This window comes from Malus domestica, chromosome 13 (genome assembly GCF_042453785.1).
Source record: "Malus domestica chromosome 13, GDT2T_hap1".
Classification (NCBI taxonomy): Eukaryota; Viridiplantae; Streptophyta; class Magnoliopsida; order Rosales; family Rosaceae; genus Malus; species Malus domestica.
Genome location: NC_091673.1, coordinates 16,626,642 through 16,650,553, shown reverse-complemented (window position 1 = coordinate 16,650,553; position 23,912 = coordinate 16,626,642). Strand labels below are relative to the sequence as shown.

General features: G+C 35.2%; 1 protein-coding gene across 1 annotated transcript; it reads left to right on the top strand.

The window, feature by feature from the left end:
* Positions 1-14,502: 14,502 nt before the first annotated feature.
* LOC139190824 (uncharacterized) lies at positions 14,503-14,925 on the top strand. The gene has a single exon (XM_070811312.1). The coding sequence runs from the start codon at positions 14,503-14,505 to the stop codon at positions 14,923-14,925; it is 423 nt and encodes a 140-aa protein (XP_070667413.1).
* The last annotated feature ends 8,987 nt before the right edge of the window (positions 14,926-23,912 follow it).

Here is a 23,912-nt window from a genome sequence, read left to right as displayed (position 1 = left end):
TTAGGGGGAGTATCCAAAATTATACTCACTTAATCTTAATGTACTATTTTCCCCTACGATCAGGAGCATTTTTCCCAGTGGATTTTTGCTACCTAACTAGGTTTTAACGAGGCACCATTCCTGGGCTGATCATACCCTTGTGAGCTCTTCTACTTGCATCCAAAAGATATATAGTAACTTCTTACTTTTCTCCATAATCTATGGGTTTTTCTCCCACCTTGGGTTTTACCGTAGCGAGGTTTTGTGAGTTTTACCTTTTTATGCATTCTTTTGTTGATTTAAGACTCGCATTGCTCATTGTGCCGACGACTTCATCAAATGTAATTACTTCATCCCTGAAGACCTGATGCGCCATTTAGTTGAGTATTTACACACTCCAAATGGAGTGTTGCAGTCGTATTAGATTAGGAATGTGATTGTGTAAATCCTAATATATCTAGGGATATCTTTGAATATTCCCTTTAGTAGTTAATATCCTATTAGAGTTGTAAAAGGGTAAGAAATTAACCTTCCCTACTACTATAAATAAAGACACAATTGGGTGGAATAGAATACACTTCACAATTACATATCTCTCTCTTTCTCTCTACTATTGTCACCCCTTCTCTCTATGGCCTCCATAATCGTTCAGTAAATTATGCTTACAACAAAAATTTTGTTTTCATTTTTTTTCCAATTATTCTCCAAAACCTAGATTTGACCTCTAATTTTCCAGCTGCCGTCTTCCCCGAACCACCACCCCGTCTTTTTCCCGTTTACTTGTATTGAAAAGACTTTCAATCTAGATTTTGTTGCTCTAGCAAACCCCCATCAAAACAAAAGTTTCCCAAAACCTCTATCTCACCAAGGTTTTCAAACCTAACAGCAAATAAGCAAAGATCTTTTTGTCTTGCAGACTGAGATTTTGGTTTCTGGGTTCAATCTGCTAGCAAGATTTCTTACTCTTTCCCCAGGAAAAAAAAACAATATATACTAAGAACCCAACTGCAATTTAGAGTTGATAAATCTAGGTTCAATCTGTTTAAATGTAAATGTTGATAAATCTGTTAAGAGTTGTTTCATGGTTACAATAGGACACTTATAAACTTTGTATTATTTATACGGTGAAAGGAATGAAGGAAATCATCACTTTCACAATACTATTTCTCTGCATCACTTACTTTTCTACAAGTTTCCCTTTATTTTTATTTGTTTTGTTTATTGGATGAGAACCTAACAAAAAGCTAGACAGAAAAGAATGGGGAACTGGGTCGATCCGAGACCAAATGTTGCGGCTGCGAGGCGGTAGGTTGCTTCCACTAAGGCCAGACCTCATCCACCAGCCTGTTCAGTTCCGCCCAACCTGCAAACCTCCAGCCTGCACATGCCTAACCTACAACCCTAATCGACCCGCGTTCTCGTGAAACCACCGCTCTCAAATCCCATCCCACCTCTGCCCCGTACCATCTCACACCAAACCACCATGATTCCCGGACCTCCACGCCTGATCAACAGTTCATGCGCCTAAACCTAGATTTGTTTCCGCCTGCCACAGTCACTGACCATCGTGTTTGAAGCAGACTCAGATTTTTTTTTTTTAAAGGAAAAAGGAAAAAAATAACAAATTTTTTTTCTTAATTATATAAAAATAAATATTTGATTTGATTTGTGGGACCCACTTATGTGTCACATCATCATATAGCAGAATTTTTTACGGAATGGTAACGGAAGAACTACATTGATTTACAACACCTATTTTTCAAAGACTACATTGATTAATTTTCAATTTCAATGACCATCTTGATAAGGTGGCTTAATTTCAGGGACCATTTGCGATAAAAATCCATAAATAAATCAATTAATGTGACTAGCTCACAAGCTAGCATAAAAAAAACATGAATGACTACTAGTATTAATGACATTAAAGGGAGTTGTTACTAACACTCTAATATTCTCGTAGTGCACTTCAATCATTTTATATTTAGAAATAAAAGAACACTTACACTACTACGAAACCATTTATTAATGTCGCTATGATAACCGACAAGAAACGTATATTACTGTTGGATATTAAGCAAAATTTGACAGAAAATGAATGCAGTAGCGGATACAATAAAGTTAAGAAGTTAAGAAGTTTATAATTTAGGCTCATACAGCAAATTCCTTTGTATGCGGGATTTTCTCATGCTTTGATATTTCTATTTAAGAAAGTTAAGAAGTTTATCATTTCTATTTAAAACACAAACTGAACGTAATACAAATAATTTAAAACGTACTGGTTTCATAATGTTGCTTCTCGAATTGTTCATCCAAGGTGATTGAAGCGAGAAAGAGAAGGGGAGAAGAGAAGGAGAAGGAAATGAGAAGAGGAGAAAAGGGGGGAGGAAGGGGGAAGGGAGAAGGCGCTTGCAAAAGGAAGAGATGGAGGTGTTTTATTTTAGAAAATTTTCATTATTGTAGGTTAAAACCAACAGAAACATTTTTTAAAATTAAAATTGAAAGAAAAATTTCATTACTGTTGGTTATAATCGATAGAAAAAAAATGGCGGCAAAAATCCCCCCAAATTCCCTCCCAAAATTTTAAATTCCCCCCCCCCCAAAAAAAATTGTTACGATTTAAAAAAATAAAATAATAATTGTTTGGTTTAATAAATAAATAAATAATATGTTTTTAAAAATTAAATAAATAATTGTTTGGTTTAATAATGAATAAATTTGATCTTCAATTTAAAATCTTTACACTAGTGGATACCACAAAATCTTATTTTATACTTAATGAAAGTATAACATTAACTCTTAAGTATTTATTTAATCTACCGTTTTGACGCGATACACATTCTACGAAACTTTTTTCAATAATCTAACTGTCAAACTTGTTTGTACACATTCCGAGATCGCATACGTAAAAAATCACAAAAAACAAACATGCAGAGATTCAGAGATTAGGTAATAGAATAAAAGTTTTCGACGGTTATAAACTAAAAATCACAATTTAACAGTTATTTTAGCTTCGATTTTGATGATTTTTTTACAGCTACACTCCTCAACCCTATAAGAATGCATTGAATGAATTTGATCTTCAATTTAAAATATTTACATCAATGGATACTACAAAATCTTATTTTATACTTGATAGGGAAGTATAACATTAACTCTAATGTTTGTTTAATATACCGTTTTGATGTGATACGCATTCTACGAAACGTTTTTCAACAATCCAACCGTCAAACTTGTTTGTACACACTCCGAGATTGCATACGTAAAAAATTGCAAAAAACAAGCATTCAGAGATTAGGTAATAGAACAAAAGTTTTCGATGGTTATAAATGAAAAATCACAATTTAACGGTTATTTTAGCTTCAATTTTTATGATTTTTTACAGCTACACTTCTCGACCCTATAAGAAAGCAATGAATGAATTCGATCTTTAATTTAAAATATTTACACTAGTGGATAAATCTTATTTTATACTTAATGGAAGTATAACATTAACTCTTAAGTGTTTGTTAAATATATCAATTTGATAGGATATGCATTCTACAAAACTAGTTTCAACGATCCAACCGTCAAATATGTTTGTATATACTCCGAGATAACATGTGTAAAAAATCGCAAAAAAAAAAAACATTCAGAGATTAGGTAATGGGACCATGAGTGAAAAAAAAAACATTCAGAGATTATTTTGGCAGCCGCCCAAAATTTTGCTTTACTCGTGTCAATTATATTCAACAAGGCCATGAGTGAAAAAAAATATTTAAACCATGTGTTTATTTATTTATTTTGAATCAATATAACATTTTAAAATAATAAAATAGTCAATTTCTATCGGATATAATCCCCAGAATACTAAAATAATAACCACTAGAAACTATAATAATAAAATAGTCAATTTCTGTCGATTATAACCACCAGAATACTAAAATAATAACCACCAGAAACTATAATAATAAAATAGTCAATTTCTGTCGGTTATAACCGCCGGAATATGTTAAAAATATTTTTTTTTTAAAGAATTCCAAAATACTGGCCGTAATAATAATTTTATGGCGGTTGCATCCGACACTAAATATCCGCTAGGAATTTATGTTGGATATAACCGACAGTATTTCATTGTTATCCGACACTAACTAAATTATGTGTCGGATATCTTTTATCCAACATAATGGCTTATTAAACCGTCACCATCATCCGACGCCTAAAGCTAATATTGTAGTAGTGTTATGAGGAGTGCAACAATGAGATTCTAAGAGTGTCAATAACAGTTTCCATATTAAATTTCAATTTTAATTATTAATGAATTTCAGAAATAAAGTTGTTACAAGCTTATGACACTCCAAAAAGGTGCACTTCTCAAAGTGCAACTTCTTTCTTATGTTTTTGTAAATGACCGTTTGATAATTAGTTCGTTTAAAAAAAAATAAAAAAAATAAAAAAAGTGAAAACTCAAAATCAAATTTCAAAAACTGAAAAAATGTTTTCAATTTTTAAAAAAGTAAAAATTGAAAACGAAATGATTATTAAATGATCTCTAAAAATGTGCAAGATGACATTTTTAAATGCTAATAACAGCTTTTTTACAGAAATAGAAATATATTGAAACATTATGGAAGGTTATCTATTCTAATTAATGATTACATATCCACCGGTAGAGCTTATATTTCTATAAAAACTACCTTTCCCCGCAGCTTTCCATCCACATTTGGCCCCTTTTTAATCCTCTGCTGGAAAAAATGGGGAAGGCAAGCTTTACCACCTTCCTTCACTTGCTTTTGGTCCTGGTTGTTTTCTGTTCAGGTTTTGTTCTTAAGTTCTTATTAATATTTCTAATAACTTGCTCACTTATTTACTAAGAAAATCAAACTATATTTGTAATTATTTGCCATGGTGCTTACTGAAAGTGCAGTGAAAATGCTGGTGCCTAAAGTGGAAGCAAAAGACTGCGAGATCTCTTGGAGTGGTGGTGGATGTCCGGATTCAAAAAAGTGCCTCGAAACATGCCGCCCATGCTACGTCGGTATCGGAAAAGTTGTGTCGTGGTGCTACCAGGATTTTGCGCCATTTTGGCGTTGTATTTGTAGCTTCAGCAAGGGTGTACCATGCCCACCATTTGATGGTTGTCGTCCCCCACAACTGCAAGATGCTTTAAGTAGTAATCACACAAATAATGTCAATAGAACTCTTAATTAATTAAAGTTGCCGAATAAAATAAACTATCAATAAAAGATGTATTTGATTCTCAGTATGAATTTGAATTTTGAATAAAAAGTGTAAAGCAAGGAGCTAAATGTGGTATTTGTATTGGAGATTTGATTGAACTTGTGATGCCTGTACGGGATTCATTCTTTCAGAGGCTAAGTTGATGAGCTTTCAGTTTCCCCAAGTTGATGTTCATTCAAACACGGGGGCAAATCCTTCATATAAATGACGCCAACATTGACGTTACTTTGCAAATCCCACTCTCAGGCTTTCACTGTTTTAATTCCTACTCTCGATGAACAAAGCACATGGCGAAGGCTTCATATCATCTAGGTTTCATCATCGTTCCATAAATCTATAAGCAAGGCGGCCTTTTCAGATCTAGAGATCCAAATGCGATGTATCTCGGTCGTATATGATTTTCAAGTGGTGGGTTAGGTCTCGTGTTTTCGACACCAAAACCTGAAAGCTAAACCTTAAGACAAAATTAAGGCAATTAATTTGGTGCAACATATGTTCGAGTTGAAAATGAAAATTAAAAAAAAAAGTAAAAAGGAATTTGAAGCCAATAATCGTACTAAAATCCAATATAAGTTGTGATTAATTTGATTATAATAAAATAAAAAATAAGAAATCCAATATAAGTTGTGATTAATTTGATTATAATAAAATAAAAAATACAACATATTCTGAATACCCATTGCAATACAAAATCTAAAGTCAGGTTGATATATTAGATGCGTATTTGTAATTTTTGTTTGGTTTAGATGCATATCCTAGGAAAATTCATTCACTTCTTGTTATATAAGTTAAATATGCTTGATATATCCATAATATTGTGAATATTCATTTGACCTAAATTCAAAGATCTTTAGAAAGTATAGTTCAATAGGCCTATTTTCTAATAAATCGCACAATAAGCCATGATTTGGCCTTATAATTCATTCACTTTTTAATTTTTTTTTTGTTTAAATTTGTTTTAACCTTAAACTTTTATTATTCAAAATTTTTGGGTCTCAACATAATAATTAAAATTTTAGCTCAATTAAAGGACATCCTAATCATTTTGATATTTTTATGGAATGATATATTTACATTTAGAGGTGAGAGAATAAATTGGTATCACACGTTGTGAATTTACTTATTGGGCACTAATTTTTTTTTGTTGTGAATTTGCACAACGTGTTTGGTGTTAGCTTGCTACTCAATTTGACACTATTCTTCTTCACAACGTGTTTGGTGTGTCAAAGCAGTTTTCTCCACAATTTCGCAATGTCTGACTAGCATCAGGGTTTTTCTTACTAATATCTATTTGGAAGATGCGTAATAAAATGAAGTTTGAAACTAAGCATCGCCTTTCTTTTCACACATTTGTCATTCCACTTTGGCTTAGATTTGGCAGGTTGGAGTTTTCACTCCTGGTCATGTGCGTGGTATTTTGGATAAGCAACTTTTAGTACCTCTTGGAATCTCGGCTAAGTACTGTAAAGCTCATTCTATAGTTCATATCTTTTCGCATCCCTTCTCCATTTTTTGTGTCAAATTGAACATGTATGGACTTGCTAAAGTAACTCCAGTTCTACGACTTACGGTAGGGTTTTTCAAGATTCCACGGGTTATTTTCTTGGTGGTTTCTTCTTGAGCTTGGGGCATTGTACTTCTTTCTATGCAGAGCTTCATGCTATCATCCTTGTTGTAGAGTTAGCTTACGCGGCGGGTTGGCAAAATTTATAGCTAAAAAGTGACTCTTCTAGCGTGATATCTTGCTCTGCTTTTGCTTCTTTTTCTCCTCCTTGGTCGCTCTAGACTCGTTGGCAAAACTGTATTTCTCAATTACAGCACATGTTATTTTGTTATCTCATACATTTCGAGAATGAAATGTAGTTGCTGACAAATTAGCCAATTTAGGGCTTCTCTCACCTTCACTTGTCTGGCATGTCACTCCTCTTATAGAGATTCTTCCTTTTCTACATTCAGATTTCTTGGGCATGCCGGCCTACATGTTTGTCTCCCTTTCTTGATGTGTGATTTTTCATTTTAACTAATCTTTTTGAATTTTTCTTTTTTGTTTTGTAGCTTGTCTTGCAGATTCTTACATTTTAGGTTTTATTTTAAATGGGTTTGGTCCTATGTTCACCCCTCCTTTTCTTGTTTTTTCTTTTTCAAGAGGGGTAAGGTGTATGTACCCCCTTCTTTTTCTTGTTTTATGAGGGGTAAGACTTATGTCTCTTCTAACTAGGTGTAATTTTTATATATATCAATAAATTTCCATTGTACCCTGTGATTTTCCAAAAAAAAAAATATTAAAAAAAATGGTATTTGCTGTAAAAGTTGTATGGTGTATGCCCACAATCCACATGCATTTGGGAAAAGGTGAAAATGATAGTGATATATTTGTTGTTATGTAATATTGTCAAAAGTAGCCATCATATCATTTTTGGATGTTCTCCTGGGAGTAGCTCTATAAATAGAGTGATCCGTGTGTTATCAAAACACACTGCGAAAGAAAGAATCAACTAAATAAGGGAAAATTACACTTTCATACCTCAAGTTTGGGCTCTATTTCAATTCCTTACAACATCTTTAAAACATTTCACTTTCATACCTTAAGTACTATTTTATTTCAAAATAATACATCTGTTACATTTTCCATCCATTGATCCGTTAAATGCTGACGTGGCTGCCAAATGTCTGCCACGTGAAAAAAAAAATCATTTTTAAATTTTTTTAAAACAACCTGAATTTTTACAAAAAAAAAAATAAAAAAATAAAAAAAATTTGAAACCCCAGTGACCCACATCTGCAAGAAGAAGAGGAAGATGGAGGAAGAAAGAAAGAAAAAACCCCAAAATCCCACCCGAGCCACCCCTTCCAAAAATTCCCCATCACCTACCCCCGAAAATCCCAGCCAAGATTAGGTGGATCTACCACAAAACCAGTCCAAAAATCATCTCAAACTTAAAATATTTTCAAAACTCACCCACACTGAAAATCACCAAATCGCGAAGGGAGGAGGGTCGCATGGGGAGAGGGGGAGCTGGGTCTCTAGCTGCAAGGAAGGGGACGGGAGGAGGGTCGTGGGGGGGGGGGGGGGTTGGTTTTTTTTATCTTCCTCCCTTCTCTTCCTCTTCTTCTTCCTGCTGCAGATGCGGGTCACGCTCAATTTTTTTTTCCATCTTCCTGTTTCTTCTTCTTCTTCTCCCTCTTCTTCCTCTTCTTCTTCCTGCTGCAAATGTGGGTCGCGCTCAAATTTTTTTTCCCTCTTTCTGCTGCAGATGATTCTTCTTCTTCTTCCTGCTGTAGATGCGGGTCGCACTCAATTGTTTTTCTCTCTTCCTGCTGCAGATGCTTCTTCTTCTTCTTCTTGCAGATTGCAGATGTGGGTCGCTGGGGTATTCCTTTTTGTTGTTGTAAAAATTCAGGTTTTTAAAAAAAAATTAAAATTTTTTTTTGGCCACGTGGTATATATGTGGCAGCCGCGTTAACATTTAACGGATCAATTGATGGAAAATGTAACGGAGGTATTATTTTGAAATAAAATAGTACTTAAGGTATGAAAGTGAAATGTTTTAAAGATGTTGTAAGGAATTGAAATATAGCCCAAACCTGAGGTATGAAAGTGTAATTTACCCAATAAATAATATCAATATATCTCCCTCCCTCTCTTTATCTGTCATCCTTTGTGTTATAGCTACTAAAGTTATATTGTGATATTTGCACCCGTTTTGCTACTGTCTTTAGCAAATGTTATTTCTCTAACTTTTACCTATTTATAACACGTTATCAACACAACTCTCTAACCATTTCTCATTTCCCTTTGCCAAAAGAAAAAAAAAAAAGGTTTCCTCCTAGGATTTTACTATTCTTCTTCTTCCTTTGCCTCACCTACTGGATATACCCTTGTGAAGAATTGTTTGCACCATGCCTGCTTCTCGTTCTCAATTTAACAGTTACTTATATATTTGATTTCTTGTTTGGTGTAGTTCTTGATTACTAACCAATATTTATTTATGTTAATTTTACTGCGATCAAAGATGGTGTGGTATCATCGCCCATCTTGGACTGTAGATTTAATTTTACTGCAATTTTAGGTGGTGCAGTATAATCGTCCACTCTGCATATTTAAATTTTCTTGCTATTTAATTTTATTGCAATTTTAGGTGGTGTTGTATAATCATCCACCCTACATATTTAAATTTGTCTACTATTTAATTTTACTGCAATTTTAAGTAGTGCGATATAATCGCCCACCCTACTCTGCATATTTAAATTTTCCTGCAGTTTGAGTGGTGCGAAATAATCGCCCATCCTATGCTTACTTCAATGAGAATGGTGCAGTACCATCGCCTTTCTCATCAATCATGTAAATCTCGAGCTTGAAGTTTCGAGTGCTTATCATTTTAGCCTGAAGATCAAAATGAAAAATTTGTAAGAACCAGAAGTTCTAACACTATATTCCTCCAGGAATACATATTATTGCAAGTTCTTACACATCTCATTTTTCTTTCAGAAAAGAAAATAATGGCGAATTTGGCAAAGCTTGATTTTGTTGCCTTGGACATTTCTGGGAAGAACTACCTTACCTGGGTAGTGGATACCAAGGTCCATCTAGAGGCAGGAAATCTTGGAGAAACCATTAGGGAGGAAAGCAATGCATCCTCTCAAGATCGGGCGAAGGCCATGATCTTTATTTCTCACCACCTTGATGAAGGACTAAAGAGCAAGTACCTAACGGTTGAAGGTCCATTAGCTATCTGGATAGCATTGAGCAACAGATACAATCACCAGAAAACAGTGATTATTCCAAGAGCTCGTTATGAGGGGACTCACCTAATGATCTAAGATTTTAAGTCAGTGGCTAAGTACAATTCTATGATGTTCAGAATTAGCTCCCAGATGAAGCTCTGTGGAGAAACCATCACTGAGGAAGATATGCTAGAAAAGACTTTCAGCATCTTTCATGTGACAACCCGTCCCTAACTTTACGTTTTTATTTATTTTAATCGAGTGAATTGACGAAAATTCCCTAGAGGCAAGGACTTGGACTTCCATTGACCATCGTTTGAGAAACGTATGACTTATTCTTTTAGCGTATTTAAGAAGTACTCGTTGGTACGAACACATAGGCGAAAGCCGTTTGTAAGTCCAGATTATATCGGTACAATTATGAACGTTTGAAATTGGTTATTTTAAGTTTAGTTTTAATTAAATTGAACTCTCATCTTGTGGGAATATAACCAATCAGTTTTTAAGTTTAGTGGGAAAAAAAAAAGGAGCTGCGAAAGAGAGGAGAAAAAACAGGGGGCGAATCAGAGAAAGGAAATATTGACCAATCAGAAGGGATGGGAGAGTGATAGCCAACCAGGGGAGGAGAGAGAGAAGGGCTCTAGCCCTTGTCGTCGACCCATACACCTTCGATGACCCGGTTTTCAACCCGGCCACTTCCACTAATTTTTTAGGTGATTTCACCCCTCCACTACCAGTAACCAAACTCCATAACCTTCCATCTACCATTTCCGCCCAAGATCGAAGGATTTTAGGTCTAAATTCGTGAAGAACATCACCGGAGGGACCGAAAGTTCTTGGCGGTGATCCATCGAATCTGAAGGTCCCAACCACCACTATCACTTCCAAATCACTCCTTGGGGTGCCAGGAACAAACCCCAAACAACTGTAGGAGCAGCGGAGCACTAGAGAAGGCAAATTGAACACACTAATTTCTAGGGTTTCCAATGGGTTTGAGTGAAATTGGAGCCTTTCTAGGCCAAATTGGACTTGGCTACATGTATAAACTTTGCTCTACTCTTTGAGATCTTCATTTTTGGAATTTTTGAGAATTTTTAGAAATAGTTGAATTTTTCGGTGAGTCGAAACGGCGACCGCCACCCACGGCGGTGCGTCGCCAAGGGGTCATCGATGCTATTCTTAGGCTAAATTAGATGCCTTGAATTCAGTTCTCACAATAGTATGACGCATGTTGATCGTTAAAACCTAAATTCTCTACAATACGTGATTAGGTCATTATATGAATCGACGATCCGACCATTGGATCATCATCAAACCTTAATAGGTTATTGTTTGTAATATTTGAGGATTATAGGAACTTACGGATCAAGAATCTGACGCACGGATCTTTCTGAATTTGATTTGTAAGTTCATAAAATAAACGTTAACCGCCACTTGGTTTTGGCAACTGGCGAATACCTGACCGTTGGATCATCCCGAAACTTTAGGATATTGTTCTAGAATTATAATGTGGATCTTTGGAAGTAAAGAATTGGAAATCCCTAATGCGGACCTTCCGGATCGAATTACGTAGGGATGTGTTTTACGTAAATTATGTGTTATACTGTTATAAACTTTGACACGTGATTTGATAATTATTCTAGGCAACGATGGTGCATGATGTCTTGATATTCGTACTAGGGAGTCGTAGTGCGGACCTTAGGTGAGTGGGTATTTTCCTTTTATCGTGTATATATATATATATATAATTAATAATGCTGCAAACGCTTTTAATTTGATTTATGCATATGTATACCATGTCACACATATATTGATATAGTCTAAGATATTATGACATGGTTGAGTGTTAGATTGCATTATGGAATATCTATATGCATATTACCTACATATAATGACTATGAATGCTTTGACGTACTAAGTTGAACTACAAATGGCTTGATCCCATTTGAGGGTACGTAGGCAGTCTAACAAGACAGTTAGATGCAACCATAAAACAATCCAAATTTAATATGGTACTTGGTTTCTTTAAAGAAAGAAGTTATGATGGTTAACAGCGTAGAGATTAACCATGATTTTATTCTAGTCTATCACTGGTTTAGTTCTGGTTAAGAATGTTGGGACGTTAAAGTGGTTATTCCAAATGACGCTGCGAACGCCTAGGTAAGCTTCAGGTGAGTACTTATTGATGATAGAAATTTCAGTGAGTATAGTTGTGATGAAGGTCAGCCTTATAGGTCACGTTAGGTGATTCCGGCTAACATACTACTATTGATGGATGAGGGTCAGCTGTACATGTCATGTTAGGTGACTCTGGCTAACACAGTACTATTGATTGATGAGATATGGATAAGTCGTACATGTCACTATAGGTGACTCCGACTTATGTGCTAGCATTGATTGATGAGATATGGATGAGTCGTACAGGTCATTATAGGTGACTCTGACTTATGTGCTAGCATTGATTGATGAGATATGGATGAGTCGTACATGTCACTATAGGTGACTCCGACTTATGTGCTAGCATTGATTGATGAGCTATGGGTGCAGTCGTATAGGTCACATTATGTGCTCGATTTGGATTCCTAGTGGACATCCTGGGTCGGGGTATGTCATTTCATGCCTCTAATGTGCTCCTGCAGCAGTAGTATAGAGAATGAGGCTTCACTGAATACAACCAGCTGATATCTGTTCTCCTAGTAGCTGAACAAAACAATGAGCTCGTGATGAAGAATCATTAGTCCGGACCTACTGGATTGGCACCATTCCCAGAAGTGAATGCTGTTTTCCTTGAAAGGAATACCATATCCTCTCGTGGCAATAATTACAAACGAGGACGTGGCCACAAGCGAGGCCGGTGGAACAGGAAAGGCAAGAACCATGGTGTCCAGTTTCACCAGTAGGTTCTAAGGCATAATTCAAGCCCGAGCTTTAAGAATGTAAACCACCACAAAGGCAAAGCTCATATGAACAATGTTCCTAGAAACTCTGAGCCTGCCATAAGTCTGGTGGCAATAGGCACTGGGTGTGTACCTGTCGTACTCCAAAACATCTGGTGGATCTATATCAAGCCTCTCTCAAGGAAAGGGGTGTCGAGATCAATTTCCTCGACCAGGCTAGACCAATAGATATACCTGATCCAATGCTCAACTTATCAGGGCAGTTGAACACAACCCACCTAAATGCTTCAGAATTCATTATGGAAAGAGGGAATGAAGTGTACCGGTCCGATTGAATCACTTATGTTTGATGTATTTTTTATTCTGAACTTGTAGTTTAAAACTCGCATTTCAATTCAATAAAAGTGGCATTTCAATTTCCTTTTATGAATAAGTTGTTTTTAACTGTGATCCCCTTTACTTAGAAAGCATGGATAAAAACTGTGGTTATTCTCAAAACATGAGAAATGATGGAGATATTTGTCTTGCAGACAGTGAAACCACGCATACAATACTTTGTGATCGAAAGTATTTCTCAAGCTTAATGCTTACAAAAGTAAGGTTAACAATAATATCAGGCCAATCAGATGTAATTGAAGGCTCAGGGAAAGCCCAGATTATGTTACCAAATGGAACAATATTGTCCATACAAAATGCGTTGTATACTACTCAATCTACTCGAAATTTGTTAAGTTTCAAAGACATACGTTTAAATGAATACCACATTGAAACGAAAAAATGCAAAAAATGTGGAGTATCTATGCATTACCTCTAATGATACCTAGAAGTGTATATTGGAGAAGTTGCGTGGTTTGTCGAATGGATTTTATTATACATACATAAAGACAGTTGAATCACATATTGTCATGAACCAGAAGTTCATTGATTCAAAAGTTTACATGCTTTGGCATGACCATTTGGGCCATCCAGAATCCACCATGATGCGTAGGATCATTACCAACTCTAATGGACATCCATTATTGAGCAGACACATTATTATCTCAAATGATAACCCTTGCAAGACTTGTTCTCAAGGGAAGTTGGTAATTAGACCATCACAACTAAAGGTTGATGCTGAATCCCCATCATTTTTGCAAAGAATTCAAGGCGATATTTGTAGGCCTATTCAACCATCTTGTGGACCATTTCGATATTTTATGGTTTGGTTGATGCATCTACCCGATGGTCACATGTTTGTCTTTTGTCTACTCGAAATGTAGCTTTTGCGAGACTTCTTACTCAAATAATTAAGTTGCGAGCACAGTTCCAAGATTACCCCATTAAGTCAATCCGACTTGATAACGCTGGTGAATTTACGTCCCAAACCTTTGATGATTACTACATGACATTGGGCATTGATGTTGAACACCATGTTCCTCATGTCCATACTCAAAATGGTTTAGCAGAAGCATTGATCAAGCGGCTTCAGTTAATAGCTCGCACTCTGCTTATGAAAACAAAATTGTCAGTTCCTGCATAGGGACATGCCATCTTACATGCTGCATCATTGGTTCAATTGAGACCTATAGCCAACCACCAATACTCCTCAGTACAACTCGTGTTTGGGCATCAGCTAAACATTTCACATTTACAAGTTTTTGGTTGTGCTATTTATGTGTTATTTGTACCACCACAACGCACTAAAATGGGACCTCAGCGCAGACTGAGAATTTATGTGGGTTTTGATTCACCATCTATCATTAGATATTTGGAACCCTTGACAGAAGATATATTTACAGCTCGTTTTGTGGATTGTCATTTTGATGAGACAGTTTTCCCATCATTAGGGGGAGAAAAAACTGTTCCAGAAGAACGACAAGAGCTGACATGGGCTGTTCCCACCTTATCTCATTTTGATCCACAAAGCACTCGATGTGAAAATGAAGTGCAAAGGATCATTCACCTTCAAAGTATTGCTAATAAAATGCCAAATGCATTTAATGATGCTTCAAAAGTGACAAAGTCACGTATACGAGTTGCAAATGCACCTGTAAGAATGGATGTCCCTGTTGGACAAATTAAAGTGGCAGCAAATGAATCATTTGGTGCACGCCTGAATCGTGGTTGACCCCTAGGTTCAAGAGATTCAGCCCCTCGAAAGAGAAAGACGAGGGCACAGCTAAATCCAAATGAAATCATTCAAGAAAAGAAATGAATGATAAATCCCATATTCATGATTCTGAAAAGGAAATGTCCTTGATGAGACACATGTCCCTAAAGAGATAGAAGTGCATGAAAGCAAAGAAATCTCCATAAATTATGCATGTACTAACTAATTGTGGGATCGAAATGAAATAATCATCGACGACATGTTCGCATTCTCAATAGCCAGTGAAATCATATTAAGTGATAATATTGAGCCTACCTCTGTTGATGAATGCAAACAGAAACAAGATTGGCCTAAATGGAAAGATGCAATACAGGCAGAATTAAATTCCTTGGAAAGACAAAGTGTTTTTGGACCGATAGTCCAAACCCTGCCTGATGTAAATCCCGTGGATTACAAATGGGTATTCACAAGAAAGCGCAATGAGAAAAAAATGAGATTGCAAGATATAAAGCACAACTCATTGCACAAGGTTTTTCACAAAGACCTGGAATTGATTATAAGGAGACATACTCTCCTATAATGGACGCAATTACGTTCCGTTACTTAATAAATTTAGTAGTTTCAGAAAAACTTGATATGCGACTTATGCATGTCATCACCACGTATCTATATGAAGAATTAGATACTGACATATATATGAAAGTCCCAAAAGGACTTAAGTTGCCTGAAATGACTAACAAACCACAAGGTATGCTCTCAATCAAATTAAGACGATCATTATATGGGCTGAAACAATCTGGACGAATGTGGTATAATCGTCTCAGTGAGTATTTGATCAAAGAAGGATATATCAACAATGTCATTTGCCCTTGTGTGTTCATTAAGAAATCCAATTTTGGATTTGTTATAATGGCAGTATATGTTAATGATATGAACCTAGTTGGAACTCCTAAAGAGCTCAATAAAATTGTTTAATACCTGAAAAGCGAATTTGAAATGAAAGACCTTAGGAAAACAAAATATTGTCTCGGCCTGCAAATCGAGCATTGTGCTAGTGGAATTTTGGTTCACTAATCAACTTATATTGAAAAAATCCTAAAACAATTTGGAATGGACAAGGCTTATCCACTTAGCACGCCAATGGTCACTAGTAGAAAAACATGTTTGCGAAACGGAGCAAATTTCGTCGTGCAAAGTATGTTTGGGCGATGCAAAACACAAAACGTCGCGCAAACAGCCTTTGTGCGACTGCACTTTGCGCGACGAATGCTAGTGTCGCGCAAAGCTGTTTTGCGCGACGCAGGAACTTATGCGTTGCGGAAAGGCTATTTGCGTGACGTTTTGTGCGTCGCGTAAGATCTTGGCGCCAAACAAAGAATGCATTACCGCTTTTTTGCCAACTTTGCGCGACGTACGTGCACTTGCATCGTGCAAAGTTGTTTTGTGCGAAGCAGTGGCACCTACGTCACGCAAAGTTTTTTTTTTTTTTTAAGTTTCTTGCATTGCCTTTTTCTTTTGTGGTATCCACTTGTGTAAATGTTTTAAACTAATGATCGAATTAGTTCATTGTATTCATATAGGGTTAAAAAGTGTAGCTGTAAAAAAATCATTAAAATCAGAGTTAAAATAACCGTTAAATTTTGATTTTCGTTAATAACTGTTGAAAAGTTTTGTCCCATTACTTGATCTCTGAATGTTTGTTTTTTGCGATTTTTGGCGTATGCGATCTCAAAGTATATACAAACAAGTTTGACAATTATATCGTTGAAATTAGTTTGGTAGAATGCGTATCCCATCAAAACAATAGATTCACTAACACTTAAAAGTTTATTTTTACTTTCATTAAGTATAACTAGTGTAAATGTTTTAAATTGACGATCAAATTAGTTCATTGTATTCATATAGGATAAAGGAGTGTAGATGTAAAAAATAATCAAAATTGAAGTTAAAATAATCGTTAAATCGTGATTTTTCGTTTATAACCGTCAAAAAGTTTTGTCTCGTTACTTGATCTCTGAATGTTTGTTTTTTACGATTTTTGGCGTATGCAATCTTGAAGCATATACAAACAAGTTTGACAGTTGGATCGTTGAAATTAGTTTGGTAGAATACGTATCCCATCAAAACAATAGATTCACTAACACTTAAGAGTTTATTTATACTTTCATTAAGTATAACATAAGATTTAGTGTAAATGTTTTAAATAGATGATCGAATTAGTTCATTGTATTCACATAGGATCAATGAGTGTAGATGTAAAAAATAATCAAAATTGGAGTTAAAATAACCGTTAAATCGTGATTTTTCGTTTATAACCGTTGAAAAGTTTCGTCCCGTTACTTAATCTTTGAATGTTTGTTTTTTGCAATTTTTGGCGTATGCAATCTTGAAGCATATACAAACAAGTTTGACGGTTGGATCGTTGAAATTAGTTTGGTAGAATGTGTATCTCATCAAAACAATAGATCGTTTATTTATACTTTTATTAAGTATAACATAAGATTTTGTGGTATCCACTAGTGTAAATGTTTTAAATTGACGATCAAATTAGTTCATTGTATTCATATAGGGTCAAGGATTGTAGATGTAAAAAATAATCAAAATCGGAGTTAAAATAACCATTAAATTGTGATTTTTTGTTTATAACTGTCGAAAAGTTTTGTCCCGTTACTTGATCTCTAAATGTTTTTTTTTTTATTTTTGGCGTATACGATCTCGAAATATATACAAACAAATTTGACGGTTGGATCGTTGAAACTAGTTTCGTACAATGCATATCCAATCAAGTTCAATGGTATATATATATATTTATTAAGTAGCTTTAAATTTATTTATTTTGTACGTGTAACACTTAAGAAATTGAATGATATGCATATTTATTAAGTAGTTTTAAATTTATTATTGTAGTTTGGGTCGGGTTTTTGTTAGAAAAAATATATTATTGTGGGTTTTATGTAAAAAAAATTGAATTTGAAGAAAGTAAAATTACATTTTTAGTAAATTTTATAGTAATTTTTTTTTATAAAAAAAAGTACCTTGTTTTGCACGACATCAAGATGTGCACTTTCATTCCGCCATTGTTAAAATTTTGGCGGGGCACTTGTTAACAATAGACGGTTATTTTAAACTTTCCCAATTGTTAAAAAATAGGCCATTTGTAAAAAATGTATACCTACGTCTATTTTCCCTCTCTCTCACTCGGTCTCTCTCTTCCCTCTCTCTCCCTCTCTCTCATCTCACCCTCTCTCCCTCTCTTTCACTCGGTCTTTCTCCCTCTCTCTCACTCGGTCTCTCTCCTCATATTCTTTCCATCCATCCCGACTGCACCCAGCCAACAGGCAGCAACACGCTGAAGATTGACCCATGTATCTATCTTTTCTTAATTCTTAATTTTTCTTCTTTCTAAGGTCAGAATCAGGCTTTAATGCCTTAACTTGAAGATTTTGGTATTGTAATTAGATTCAATCTTGAAAATTAAATTAGAAATTGGGGGTTTTAGTGTTAAATCAAATTTTGGGGTTAGGAATTTTAGGGTTTTAGTGTTAAATCGAATATTAAGATGTTGATGGTGTTGTGCGTTGTGAGTGTGAATGAAAAACCAAGTAAACTTTGGTAAATTTGACATCATGAATCTCTGGGTGTGATAAGCATTTGGAAGAATTTCTGTATCGGATCTCGTCTCTGTGTACTACATTGAATATTATTGAAAGAGTTAGAATGTTTAATTGTTGTTGCTCCGTTAGTTTTCTGGGAAAATGTAGGAAAAGTAAACCTTTTGTCGAAGTTATTTCTTTTATTGAATGTATGAACTATATGAGCCCATTAGGGTAGGATAGATTTCTTATATTTTTCTCAGTAAGTAAAGTTGTCATTAAAGATGGAATGCAACTTTTAAGAAGCTAATAACCAGCTGAATTCTTGAGAAAACAAAAATGTTTTATGAATGTGCCGGGTGAAGAGTGAAGATAATGTGCTAATAATGCTTTAACTATGCAGATAAAGAAAACCCAGCAAACATAGATATCGAAACTCGGTTGTACGTGTTTCACATGATTGTGTTGTTTATGTTATTTGGAAAATAATCTGTCTATTTTCAGTGGCATTGTTGCTGCAGTCTTTGGATCTACGGGGTTCCTTGGGTGTTATCTTGTGCAACAACTTGGTGAGCTAATTGTCAATAAATTTGTTTAATTGGAATTCCATTGAATTGCATGTATGCATTGTTTCAGTCTGTGATTGTTATGATTGAGAACATTTCTAGTAGGTGATTGTTGGACTGAACTTGATCTGGGGAAATGTGATTTTGTATTTTATCCTTGAAAAAATGACAGAAGTATAATGGGTTGTTTGGCTTTTACCTTGAGGATAATTTATGGTTTTCAAAAATCAAATTCAAGAAGAATACCAAACATCCCTTAAGTGTTTGTAGTATCTGTCAAGCATGCTGGTGCTGATTCTTTACTTCTCTTCTAGCCAAAACGGGAAGTCAAGTGTTAGTTCCTTTTCGTGGTTCTAAGGACTCCTATCGTCACCCCAAGTTAATGGGGGATTTGGGACAGGTAGGGTAATTTGTGTTGTTTCTTAGTTAATGTTCCTTCTTGATTGGGGAACTAATTTTTCTCCATTCTTCAATTATTATGTTTTTGATGTTCTCACATTTCACTTACTCAGATTGGACCAATGAAATACAATCCGCGAGATGAAGATTCAATTAAGGCAGTCATTGCAAAAGCAAACGTGGTTATCAATCTCATTGGTATGCATTCTTGAGTCGTGACTTTATATATTAAAGATACTTTAATCTTTGGATTCAATGAAGGAACGCTTTGTAGCTTGGCAATGAGGGATCATGAGACAAGAAACTTTAGCTTTGAGGAAGTGAATCATTCCATGGCGCAACAACTGGCAACGGTAGGTATCCTGCATTTACATTCATGACATTATTTTTGTTCCTGTGCTGCTTCTGATCCTACTGCCATGTACTTCTCTTAAAAGTTGGTTCCCAAAGCATCATCCTTAACAAAAATAGTAAAAAAGTGTTTATCAAGATTATTTTGCCACAGTTACAATAGTTTGTTGTGTATCATACACTTCTACACACAAGTTGCAGTCTGCAATGCAACTATTTAGCCTGCTTGCAATTGGACTTTTCTTTCAAGATAGATAGAAGTGTCTTTCAGGATCTGAAATTCTGTTCAATATCCAATTGGTGGAGATATAAAAGTTGGATGTCATTTATTCAGGTTTTATTGTTAGACACATATCGGTCTTCTTTTTAATCTCTATATTTCTGCAGATTTCCAAAGAACATGGGGTTATCATGAGATTTATTCAAGTTTCTTGCTTGGGGGCATCTTCCTTGTCCCCCTCCAGATTCCTAAGGACTAAAGCTGCTGCAGAGGAAGCTGTTTTTAGTGAATTGCCTGAGGTAAAGTTATTTCTTTTCCTTCTTGTATGTTGGCATGCTTATTTAAGGAGCAGTGTCTAACAATCACTTTCATCAATAGGCCACCATTTTGAGACTTGCTGTGATGGTTGGTACTGCGGATCGGATTTTGAATCGTTAGGCCTTTTTTGAGAAAAAATATGGCTTTCTTCCGCTTGTTGGGAATGGATCTACTAAGTATGTCTTCAATCTATCAATTGAATGCCAATTTATTTTAATTTTTCAAATTTTGTAATTTAACAACATTGCTCATGGACATATCTTTTTCTGAACCTTCATTGAAAGTTATTTACTTCCTTAAGTTTCTCACTGAAAGATGTAACCTATCTTCTAACTTTTATTTTCCTTTTTCTTATTACTTACAAATGTCCTACATGATGAAAGGCAGGAAAAATATGTCAGCCTCCTTTGCTTTGTTCCTATAATTTTTTGGAACAAGTATTCTTTTCACAAGTATTTTTGTTGCCCAACTAGAGCATCTATGATAGTCACTTTGAATTGTTTTACTGATATGAATTTACAGCACATGAGAAATCTTCGATAAGTTTGCATTTAGAGGAACTGGAAGATCCAGAAAAATTTGCAGAAGAGGGGGCAAGGTCATCACGGGCTAGGAATACGTTTCTCGATTGCATGAGCTTAAAGCTTAATTAACTCATGCATGGCATGCCGATGATCGTGTTACACCCTGAAATTATCAATAAAAGTACATTTTAATTGATAATTCAGTTTAACCAATTAATCTTACCTGGAGAGAATTTGTAATAGAAGAAAACATTAAGCATCAAACCTAGAAGACTACTTGTTGTAGATTTTTCTTTTTTATTCGGACATCTTGTATGTACATTTTCATATATTTTATAATTAAATACTTTTTCTTGGTTTATTAATTATTGTTTAGAATTTAATTATAATATTTATTAAAAAGTAAATAAATAAAATTTTGCAAAAAAAAAAAAAAAAAAGGGTTTGCATGACGTATGTTACTTCTTCGTCGCGCAAAACTACTTTGCGCGACGCAGCCCTACGTCGCGCAAAGTAGTTTTGCGTGACGTAGGGCCTGCATCGTGCAAAGTAGATTTGCGCGATGTAGGTTACTTCTTTGTTGCGCAAACCCTTCTATCACTGCCTTGATGCGACGGTTGATGCGCGACGAAAGTTCGTTGCGCTAATGTTTGCACAACGGTTTTTTGACTTTGCATGATGAAAGACCTGCGTCGCGCAAAGTGTTTTTTTTACTAGTGGGTCATTCGTTCTTTGGACATTAAGAAAGATTCATTTCATCCAAAAGAAGATGATGAAATGGTCTTTGGTCCAGAAGTACCATATCTGAGTGCAATAAGTGCTTTATTGTATTTAGCACAATGTACTCGACCAGATATAACTTTTTCAATTAACCTGTTAGCAAGGTATAGCTCTGCTCCAATAATTCGCCATTGGAAAGGAATCAAAGATGTTTTGCGATACCTTTGTGGGATAACAGACATGGGTCTCGTATACTTAGAGAAATCCACAAATGACCAGATCCTTGCCGGATATTCAGATGCTGGTTTCCTCTCTGATCTGCATAAAGCCCACTCACAAACTGGATATGTATTCACTAATGGAGATACAAAAATCTCATGGCGCTCAACAAAGTAAACACTAGTTGCTACATCTTCCAATCACTCGGAAATACTTGCTTTACATGAGCCAAGTCGTGAATGTTCTTGGTTAAGATCAATGATCCATCATATCTGAAATTCATATGGTATAACTTCACAGACAAACACTCTAACTGTCATCCATGAAGATAATGCAGCTTGTGTTGCCCAAATGAAGGAATGATTCATCAAAGGCGATAAGACTAAACACATATCTCCAAAGTTTTTTAGTGCACATGAGCTTCAAAAGGCTAAAGTTATTGAAGTCAGACAAATATGTTCCAATGAAAATCTAGCAGATTTGTTCACCAAATATTTACCAAAGTGTACATTTCGGAAGTTAGTGCAGGGAATCAAATTACGTCGGCTTACCAATAAACTAAATTTGAAGAATGCAGAATCAGGGGGAGATATAATTCATGGGGAGCATCCATGATACATGCATTTGTACTATTTTTCCTTCGATTAGGATTTTTCCCCACTCGGTTTTTCCTATCAAGGTTTTAACGAGGCAACATAAGCTTACATAACATTATATCAACGATCAAGGTAAAGTTGTACTCTTTTTCCTTCGCTATGGTTTTTTTTTCCCACTGGGTTTTTCCAAGCAAAGTTTTAACGAGGCAAGTGATGTTGATATGTGAGCATCCAAGGGGGAGTGTTGTAAAAGCTATATGGTGTATGCCCACATCCTACATGCATTAGTATGCCCACATTCCACATGCATTTGGGAAAAGGTGAAAATGATAGTGATATATTTGTTGTTATGTAATATTGTCAAAAGAAGCCATCATATCATTTTTGGATGTTCTCATGGGAGTAGCTCTATAAATAGAGTGATTCGTGTGTTATCAAAACACACTGCAAAACAAAGAATCAAATAAATAATATCAGTATATCTCTCTCCCTCTCTTTATCTGCCATCCTTTGTGTTATAGCTACTAAAGTTATAATGTGATATTTTAATTTTTTGGGTTGAGCATTGTTGATATAGTTAGTTGGTTTTATGGAAGAATACCCTCTCTTTTTTTTGGTAAAATAAGGGGGTGGATCACTACATAAACTAGCTCAAAGAGTTATTACAGATAATTCGAGTCTTAGGGACTTCCATCATATCATCAAATAATCGAGTTCCAATCCAATCAGGAGGATTCTCAAAATAATGGCACCCAAGATCCATTAAATAGCTCCAATTGGGAATGTCATCTACCACCATGTTCTTCTCCCGATAAACATGCACTAACTCGCATTCGGCTATGCGTGTCATAAGTTGTCTACATAGATCAATGATGTTGGCAAGAGGATGAAAACTGGTATCAGTCATATTATTGATTAAATTAACCATAAAAGCTGAATCCATCTCCTCACATAATCGTGAAATACTCTTGTCAACTGTAAGTTTCAGTCCAAAATATAGCCCCCAAATTTCAGTATCAACTACCTGACCTTTGCCCAAGTTGACAGAGAATAGCCAATCACCAATGTTGTCTCTAAGAACTCTTGCACTTATATTTCCAGTAGTATTGATCTGAGAACCGTCCACATTAAGCTTCACCTTCTTTCCAATAGGTGGATCCCAAGCCAAAGACACTTGCATCTTAAGAACATTAGAACATACAGACTTTAAGGCATCATACCATTCTTTTGCAGCCATAGATTGCTGCATTGTGAAGTTGTCTTCAAAGAGTTGTTTATTCCTTTTATGGAAGAAGACTTTAAGAGATCGTATTCGTGTTTAGTCGAATTACTTCTTTCATTATCGTATAAGTCCCAAGTTTTATTGCACATCCCCCACTAAAAGACTAAAATATGTGTTACATACAATTCTATTTACAAAACAAAAAGGAAATAAAAACATACATATATCAATCACATAAATAAAAGATCACAAAATGAATAAACAAAAAAAAATGTTA